At 39.6% G+C, this 10,057-nt stretch overlaps 1 protein-coding gene across 2 annotated transcripts; it reads left to right on the top strand.

Moving 5' to 3' along the window:
- Positions 1–416: 416 nt before the first annotated feature.
- LOC115472184 lies at positions 417–10,020 on the top strand. Of its 2 annotated transcripts, none has more exons than XM_030206346.1 (5): positions 417–506; positions 877–972; positions 2,442–2,517; positions 5,266–5,445; positions 7,998–10,020. In XM_030206346.1, exons 2-5 carry the CDS (start codon positions 883–885, stop codon positions 9,296–9,298), a joined length of 1,647 nt encoding a protein of 548 aa, XP_030062206.1. In that variant the 5' UTR covers positions 417–506; positions 877–882; the 3' UTR covers positions 9,299–10,020. The 2 variants fall into 2 exon arrangements, with proteins under 2 accessions (XP_030062206.1, XP_030062205.1); XM_030206345.1 differs by having other exon boundaries at positions 423–506; positions 1,993–2,517.
- The last annotated feature ends 37 nt before the right edge of the window (positions 10,021–10,057 follow it).

The following is a 10,057-nucleotide window of genomic DNA, read 5'->3' as shown; positions in this document are numbered from 1 at the left end:
CCTTGGGACACAGTCTGGTTTGCAGGATACCCACAATGAATATGCATGACACAAATTTTCAAACAGCGGAGGCAGCCCATGCAAGTTTATCTCCTGCATATTCATTGTAGATATCCTGAAAACCTGACTGGCTAGATGTGTCCTGAAAGCTAGGTTGAGAACCCCTGCCTTAAAGAGAGGCAATAGCCACACCTTGTGTGGGAGACCCCATACCTGGTCAAGCCTGTGCATTAATATTCTGTTCTGGATAATTCATGAAATGCTGTTAATTATCAACCTGAAACGTGCTTTCAAGAGCTAAGCTGATACCCACTAGCAATCATGCATATGACTGCTTCAGCCCCCCCCCCCCCCCCCCCCCACAGGACACTATAAAGATTGAACTTTAAACCAACATGTCTTAACTTGCCTATAAACTGAAAGCCCCAACTTCCCCATCAAAAACTTTAGATATTTCAAAGAGAAGAAATCAGTTGATGCCCTTAAGGAAAGCACCAATATGATGTGTAAGTAATTAAACTTCCTTTTTATGTTTATAAGCCTTAAACCATAGACTTTATCTATACAAATGTATTTTAGCTACTCTAAATGTAATATCAACATATTCCTCTTTTCCCAGACTGGTGTTACCATGTATGCACTATTGTGAGGAATTCTAAGAGCTGTTTGTGCTTTAGGGACTTTTGAAATAAGTATATTGAGATCTGAGCATGAAAACAATACTGCTTTAACTATAAAGCACTGAAGGAGGGGTTAAAAAAGTTACAGGATACTTTGGCTTAGGGCGTTTAAGGTCTGCATTAAGATCACTGTCTAACTGCAAGGCTATTAAGAACATTGATTGTATGTTTTAACTTTTTAAATCGTACTTTTCAGTGGTACATGGCCTTGGTTTCTTCTTTGGATTGGTGGGGCTTTCAAGATCCCACTGTGTATTGGAAACAGAATATTTTTGTTCAGCCATTCCAAATGGTGAGTTAAATGTTATATTTGTTTCATGCTGAAACATCTGAGTTGCATTCTTAATTTGCAAGCAGAAGGTTGAATTTTGTTGTCAACAATTTATATCTCTATAGGGGCTCATTTTCAAAGCACTTAGACTTACAAAGCTCCATAGGTTACTATGGAACTTTGCAAGTCTAAGTGCTTTGAAAATATGCCTTACACGTAACTTTATAAGTCTAAGTGCTTTGAAAATATGCCTCCATGTATGCTACATGTGATATCTAAGGTTTTTCACAATCTTGAAATTGTACAAATGATTTGATTATTGATAGGAAGCAAGGAAAGTTATGAGGGAAAACGGTCTTTTGCACTCCAATTAAGTGTTCCTAAATTATTTTATAGCTTACAATATTCACTTCAAATAGAAATCTTTTAACATGGTAAGTAGCAGCAGATAAAGACCAAATTGACCCATCCAGTCTGTTCAACAGTGATGCATCTTTTTTTTTTTTTTTTTGGTAGAGTGCATATAAATTCCCACCTGGAACCTAACACTCACTCCCTTTCCCTCATGTATTTCAGCTAACCTTGCAGAGCACTAGCATTGCCTTGATAGGATTATAACTGCCAATGCTTTCTCCATGATCTAATTTAGGGCTCTAAAATGTTTGTTTGTAAGCTCTTACTACATATTTTTAGCTAAATAGAGTAATGTAATAAGAACCAACAAAGAAGGTCCTGTTGAAAGAGTTGAGGGTCTGGAATCTACCAGCATTTTGAAAGGATATACTCAGTCCTGGTAGTCCTTATTGATGTTATAGTTTTGCAACCTGAACTTTCAACGTGGCTATATTTTAGTTGAATATATCTTGTTTTGTTTTTAAACTAAGCAGAGATATGTCCAGAGACCATGAAGAATACTGAAAACATTGTTTAGGACTTTTTAAGACATATTAGGAAACGGCTCATTAGCAAAAACTAAAAAACCAACAACCCTGGAATATGGTAACTTGCTTGAGTAAGCCATATGTGTTATTTTCTATCTAGATTACCCTGAAAACCTGAAATCCATTCTCATTGTTCAGAAGGATGTTGAGGTAATCAATTCCACTATGTTCAGAAGTCCAAATTTGAAATCTGTGATCAGTCTATCTTTAGCTAACAGTGGTATTACAAGAATTGAACCTGGAGCTTTCTATGCCTTCCAAGGCCTCACAAAGCTTGCCATATATGACAACCAACTGACTTGGCTTTCACCTTCTTGGCTTTCAAACCCAGCTCTTTTAAGCAACCTCACAATGTCTGGAAATGACCTTCAGGAAATAAGACCCTCCATGCTGTCTGGTTTTACTAACCTCACAATACTTAACTTTGCAAGGAACAAAATCCATAGAATTACTAATGGGAGCTTCGGTGACTTACCTGTGGGAGTTTTCATTGATCTATCAGATAATAAAATATCTACTTTATCAGTTAACATATTTGGTTATCTTAAGTATCCTAAAATGAAATTGGGTGGAAATCCATGGAATTGTTCATGTGAGCTTCAGGAGTTTGGCATCTTTCTTCAAGGTAATTATGTACTTACAGTTCTTCATTAACATGTGGTTGATGGGTTATAGCCCAGGTGAATATATATATAGGTTATAAATCAGATTATAACCATTTCAGTAGAACCCCCATTTAAACTTGTCTGTCCTTATCATGTACTGGCTGTGAATAGGGTGCCACTAGATGCACTCATGGATTAATAGCTTCATCCTCTTAGGAAAGGGAACAAAACTTTTTTTTTTTTTAAATTTCAGCACTTAATATACCACAAGTGATCCTGAGGTGACTTTCAGGCTTATTTTCGAAAGAGAAGGGCGCCCATCTTTCGACACAAACCGGGAGATGGGCGTCCTTCTCTCAGGGTCACCCAAATCGGCATAATCGAAAGCTGATTTTGGGCGTCCCCAAATGCTTCCCGATACGGGGACGACCAAAGTTCCCGGGGGCGTGTCGGAGGTGTAGCGAAGGTGGGACTGGTGCTTGCCTAACAGATGGGTGTCCTTGAGCGATAATGGAAAAAAGAAGGGCATCCCTGACGAAAACTTGGCCAACTTTACTTGGTCCATTTTTTGTTACGACCAAGCCTCAAAAAAGTGCCCAGACTGACCAGATGACCACAAGATGGAATCGGGGATGACCTCCCCTGGCTCCCCCAGTGGTGACTAACCCCCTCCCACCCTGAAAAAAAAATAAAAACTTTTTTTGCCAGCCTCAAATATCATACTTATGTCCCTGGAGGGGGAGGGGTGTGTGTGTGTGTCAGTGGAGGCATAGCGAAGGCGTGGATGTCCTTCTTTCAAACATTTTGGATGTCCTGAACTGCCCCCCCCCCCCCCACACACACACACACAGGGACGGCCAAATTTCAAGGGAGTGGAGAAGTGGCCTAATGGTTAGAGCACTGGTCTTGCAATCCAGAGGTGGCCAGTTCAAAACCCACTGCTGCTACTTGTGATCCAAAATCCAAATAAATAAAGGGGGTGTCAGAGGCATAGCAAAGGCATGGAAGTCCTTTTCACAGACACATCCACATTTTGGACGTCTTCAACTGCCCGTCGCAGGGACGGAGGCATATTGGAGGCGCCTAACACTTGGACGTCCTTTACCCATGCAAAAAGGAAAAAAGACATCCCTGATGAGCACTTGGATGGCTATTATACACGCAGCTTGTCTGCGTGTATGAAGCCGTCTTTGGCATGCACAATGCAGCCACACAAAACGCTTGGCTGCTCTGCACTGGCTTCCCCTCCTTAGGAAGGAAATCGTGTGCAAATGAGCTAACAGCGAGCAGCTCATTTGCATGCGATTTCTTTCATGCATGCCCGTTCCTTTCCGTATCGCTAAGGGATCAGTAAGGGAAGGGCTTTTTCTGTTCAGTTAGTGCATCAGTTAGTCCACTGCAGTGCCCCCTAGGGTGCCCGGTTGGTGTCCTGGCATGTCAGGGGGACCAATGCACTATGAATGCTGGCTCCTCCCATGACCAAATGAGTTGGAATTGGTCGTTTTTGAGATGGGCGTCCTCGGTTTCCATTATCACCGGAAACCGGGGACGACTATCTCTAAAGTCGACCATCTCAACATTTATGTCGAATGTCTCTAAGGTCAACCTAAATGTTGAGATTTGGGCGTCCCCGGCCGTATTATCAAAATGAAAGATGGACGCCCATCTTGTCTCGATAATATGGGTTTCCCCGCCCCTTCACGGGGACATCCTGCATGGACGCCCTCAGGAAAACCTGGGCACCCCGTTCGATTATGCCCCTCCACATGATTTACAATTTCTATTACAGGTACTTTGATTCCATATAGAGAATGACACAGAGACGGGGACCCGCACTAACCGCAGGGATGGGGACAAAGCCCTCGGGGACGGGACAGAACTGATGAGGACAGAGCCCACGAGGATGGGGACAAACTTTGTCCCTGTGTCATTTTCTACTTTGAAGCCTGTTAATGAACTGGACTGTTATTTATGTTTGTGATGCAGACAACAATATTTTGATTTTTTGGAAAAACAAGCAAACATGCTGGCCACAACTAATAAAATTTGCATGGAGGGATCCTGTACATCCTGCTACCAGCACATCTTCTAAGAAGACATCTTCTATTGCAGGAAGGACTGTGGAAGTCAGGAGAGCTAGACTGAATACTGAGATTTTTGATTACTTCTTATTCAGCCACAGATAAAAAAAAAATCATAACAGTGCTTCATAGGGCATATTTCTACCCTCTAGGGCATACAGAACGGGTTGTATTTTGTACCCCTGGACATTTTAACAGGGTGGATTAGGATTCCTTCAGGTAGTAGAAATCAGTTGCTGTTGGGGTTGGAAGGGTGTTGGTGAGGAGGGTTATTGTAGCTACTCACTGTTGTTATTGCTTTCTATTTCTAATCTATACACAATAGTTGCAGAGCATATTGTTCCTTTTTATACTTTAGTAAAAAGATTTAAATATAAAATCATAGTTGTTTGAGGCTTCTGCAGATGAGGACAGAGCCCATGGGGATGGAGCGGGGACAGAGACAGGGCCTGCGGGATGGGGTGGGGATGGAGACAGAACCCACAGGGATGGGGACAAACTTTGTCCCCATGTCATTCTCTAATTCTATAAACTGTCAATCCTTCCAATAGAATGAGGGGTGGAATTTAGGGTCAGACCAGCTATATCATTGGCAGGGTGTTAATGCATGTTACAATGTTGATCGTAAAGCTACAATTAGTATTGTTCCTTTATATCTGTATATTTAACATTCTGCTCATGTTTCAGAGCTCCTGAATGTATCATTACTGGCAGATGCTAATCATGTTACATGTCATGATCCACCTGAGCTAAAGGGAATTCCTGTTTGGAATATCTCCTACTTTAATTGCTCTGCCTTCATCTTCTCATCCTCACTGGAAAATAAGTTTGGTAAAATCGGGCTACCAGCAGTAATTACTTGTCTAGGTATGTTATTGATTCAGTGTACTCATACTATCGAAAAATGGTTATAATTAGGTAATGCCTTTCAACTGATAAATCAGTGATGTAATAACAGACAAAAGTATTTTATGGTTTGTCTTTTCTCCCACAGCCTGTTCCCATCTCTCCCAGGGTATTGGTTTTATTTATACAAAAATAAAGGTTAACAAAAGAAATAAGTGAGAACTTTTTTTATTGGGCTAACTTAACACATTTCTTGGCTAGTTTTCAGGAGCTAAAACCCCTCTCCTCAGGTCAGGACAGAATGAGGAAAAGAGATCAAAATCAGCAAGTGAATCATAAGAATTCCAATGATAAGGGAAAGGGGCTGAGGTTGATGTTTTGGTTTGGGAAGCCTGGTCACTGTGAAGCAGCCTCATCTCTTCTCTGAATACACTACACTAAGGGCTATGTTTAAGAAATGATAGCGCACGTGTGAACTGATGCCACATCAATAGCAATAATATGGGTGCAGTTTGCAGTTAGCATGCACAAACATTTCACAAACCTGGCCGTAAATCACTAGAAAAACTATACAAATATATAGTTTATCAAAGCCTACTAATTAAAACATTGAGTTTGTATAATATTTTTACAGCTTAATAACATCAGAATCACCATACTTGGACAGACCAAAAGTCCATTAAGCCCAATGTCCTATTTCCAACAATGGCCAATCCAGGTCGCAGGATCCCAAAAAGCACTCTCAGGAGTAAGCTGTGGCTTTTCTCAGGTTGACCTTAAAACTATTGACTTTTTCTTCAGGGACTTGTCCAAAATTGTTTTTTTTTGAACCAGCTATGCTAATTGCTTGTATCATATCTTGCAGCAACAAGTTCTAAAACTTAATTGTGTTGAGTAGAAAAATATTTTCTCCTATTTGTTTTAAATGTCTACTTTGTAACTATTAAACCATGCCCATCTATATATTTAGCCTGGCACGGACATTCCTCACTGGACTATAGTTTGCTGAATCACCCCTGGAACCCAATTTAAAATTTGGTATTAAACTGTTGTCATCCCCCTCACCCCCCAGTTCTTTCAACTCTCTGGGGTGTGTAAGGTCATGGATTTGAGAGATTGAGTAGCCTAGTGGTTAGTGCAGCGGACTCTGATCTTGGGGAACTGGGTTCGATTCTTAATGCAGCTCCTTGTGACTCTGGGCAAGTCACTTAACCCTCTATTGTCCCAGGTACAAATAAGTACCTGTACATAATATGTAAACCGCTTTGAATGTAGTTGGGAAAAAACACAGAAAGGCGGTATATAACTCCCATTCCCTTTCCATTTCCCTTTAGTACAACCCAAACAGTTTATGTATTTTTTTTTTTAATTACATACAGGTACTTTCTCTGTCCATAGTAGGCTCACAATATTAAGTGTTTTTCTTTTTGTTTTGATTTTTTTGTTAATCTGGGTAATGGAAGTTTAAGTGACTTGCCCAGAGTCACAAGGAGCTGCAGTGGAAATTTAATTCAGTTTCCCAGGTTCTCAGCCCACTATTTTTTCAGCCTTCCATCAAGTCCAGACAATTTGCTGCTCCTCATTTTTTAAAATTTGACCCATTAAAGTTCACAGTTCAAATTTATTTAATATGCCACTAATAAACTAGTTATCTAAGCTGTGTACAAATCAAACATAATTGAGTTGAAAGGGAGGGGAAGGAAATAAAAGGATGCCTAGGTTGCAATGAGAATAATTATATCATAAAGGTAATTTACCTCCCTGTTTACTAAGCTGCATGCTCATGGGGCTTAGTAAATGGGGATCAGAGTACTACAGTTAACTCAATATATACTATACAAAAGGAGGAGAGGAGTAGTGAGATGGATTGACAGGCTAGTAGAGGGAATAATCTTGCTGCAATGGTACAACAAAGGAGGACAAGTCCGTCATCTGGGTTCAAGGAGGAATGCTTTCAATGAAAAAATAGTCTTTGAAAGTAGCCTTAAACAATTATATTAGTTTATTAGGTATATTGTATGCTACTTATTTTGTTTGCTTCAAGATCAACTTCAGGGACCTAGAACTAATCTATTCCAAAGGCTAATAACTGGCTGATAAAGATGCCTAATTAAGTCTTCATGTGAAATGCTTTTCTCCTATCCTCTTAAGTGGCTTAACAGCCTGTAAATCAAAGATTCAGCCTGGAGTGGTCAGAATCACACTAAGCAGAGAGGTTTTACTGCTAAGATATGCCTGAAGGGACTTTATTAAAAACAAAACAGAATTTATCAAATCCACCTTTTCCCCAGGTTTTAAGATAATTTCCCAGCAAGGTAATGCAAGTGTAGATTCCTTTCTAGTAGTAGCAAGTCCTGTCTCAGCATTGCAACAAGTACCAATAACTATTATTAAAGACAAAGCCCAGTAACATGAGTTTTGGGGGGAGGTCATAGGGAGAAGTGGAGTAAAAATAACCAGGAAGTCAGGGGCAAAGCTTCACGCTCCACTTAAACAATGTATAAAATTATAAAATTTGTGAATATTCCCAAAACCAGAATATAGTATATTTTTTAATTGTATTTATCTTTCAGCGTTGCTTTCATTTGTTGCCCTGTTTTTCCTGTTCCTGAAGAAAAAGCAGGAGAATAATCAAGTTCAACCAGATAAAGAACAGCCTGATCTCCTGGAAGTCAGTAAAAAAATAGAGGGTTCAACTGTTGTTCCAGTCAGCAAGACAGCGAGGACGAAGGAATGGATTGGCCATCGGGTACAGGCAAGGTTAGAGATGGAGACCAAGTCAGAAGCTAAAACTTCTAAAGGTCGTTCAAAGTCTGCCACAGCCATTTTGATAAAATCTGAGTTTGTACAAGTAGGCACAGGATGCCGCATGCCAAAAGCAGATGTACAGGAAGAGTCTCAAGGTAGTTGCCCTCTGAATGAGAAAAGACATCAAATTCAGGATTCAGATAATGCTACAGAGCTCCAGTACTTTGATAGTTTACAAGAAATTTATAAAAAAATTTTGAATAATAAAGCAGAACACTCAGCTTTGGTAAAGACAGGATGTTTGTCACAGGACCCAACAGCTCAGCTAAAGGAGCTAATACCACACTCTAATACACAAGGAACCTGTCTGTCTGGGCCTAAAGGCAGCTCAAACACAGAGGACTTTGAACCTTTGTTGTACTTAAGTGTTCTGACTGAAAGGGAAAATCTCCATGTGACTGAAGATGTACCAAAACTTTCTGTGCCTTGGGAAACAAACCTAAAAACACTTTCTTTTAGAAGGGTCATGACTTGGCCACCAGTGAAAGGGGCATGGGACCGGGACCAAGACCATAGCCCCATTTTGCCGTTTAAGGATTTTTTGAAGGCCCAGCTGCCTCTATCGGATGATCCATCTGTTTTGTTTCTAGTAAATAGAATTTCAAATTTGAACAATACCGAGACTTCTAACCTAGATCTCGGCACCTTAAAGAAATCTACACCAACTGAGTATGACAATATAGGGAAGACTGGTATAGAAGAAAGAGCACAAGGCAAGTCAATCCTGTTACCCCAAAAGAAAACTACCCTTGAAATGGGCATGAAAACTATCAGTTTATCTTCTGAGAAGAAAATATTGAAAAGCTCCAGAGGTTCCAAGAGCAGGCATAAGAGGCATCACACACCCAGAGAAGTAACTGAAGAGCATGAAATACAGGCAGAGACTTCAAGAGACAGAACTGCTCAGTCAGGCTCTCCAGCTGACGACAGATTACTAGAAAATAATGAATACAGCTTCATTGATCTGTTGCATGAGGTTGTGGAGAATCATGGTCGGTGGACACGAGAAAGATGGAAGCAGACCCATCAGCACCGGATTGTTAATCAGTTGTCTCTGAATGCATGAGCTTTTTTTTTTTTTTTTTAAATCCCATTCCATTATTTTAGACTTCAGAGCAATTTTTGATTTGCTTATAAGACTAAAAATGGCTTTTAATTTTTGTACCAATCTCGGAGCTTCTATTTTTTTTTCCATTGGAAGATTTTCTTAAGACTTTAATAGCATTTAGTTAAGACAATTGTTTGATTTGTTACTTTTCTTTCTACGGAATACAGTATATATTTTGTATAATGTCTATATTAAGGATAGAAACAACAGTAGAAATTGGTTAGGTAAGTTTCTGTCCACATATTTGAGCTGTTAATCTTAAATCCAAATCCATTAGTCTCCTATTAATAATGGATGAAGATACTTTGTGCATGCTTTAATTTAAATACTTCTAGTAAAAGGTTAATGCCACCTAGTAACTTGCATTGTAGTGGTCTTAACAATATCATTTTAAGCACACTCATTGCCATTGCATGTGTCTTTACAATAATGCAGATTGCATAGTGAATTTTAGTTTATATCATAGTGGTAGTTTTCCTTTCTTTGCAACTAAGGACATGGGTGCACTCTCTAGTTTGGTATTGTTGGGCTGTTCTATGGAATCCAGAATCACTATTTCACCTCCACATGTTTTCACCTCTTTCCTATTTAATTTTGTGCACTCTTTAAATTCATGCCTTAATGTCTTCAGTTTTGTGCTTTTGATATGCTTGTATGTTTGAAATGTTTGCTTTAATAAAAGGACCAAGAACAGAAGTTGTGTTGCAGATCTTCACA

Source organism: Microcaecilia unicolor, chromosome 6 (assembly GCF_901765095.1).
Source record: "Microcaecilia unicolor chromosome 6, aMicUni1.1, whole genome shotgun sequence".
NCBI classification, from domain to species: Eukaryota; Metazoa; Chordata; class Amphibia; order Gymnophiona; family Siphonopidae; genus Microcaecilia; species Microcaecilia unicolor.
Note: the sequence above shows the minus strand (reverse complement) of the source record. Positions and strands in the feature narration are given on the sequence as shown.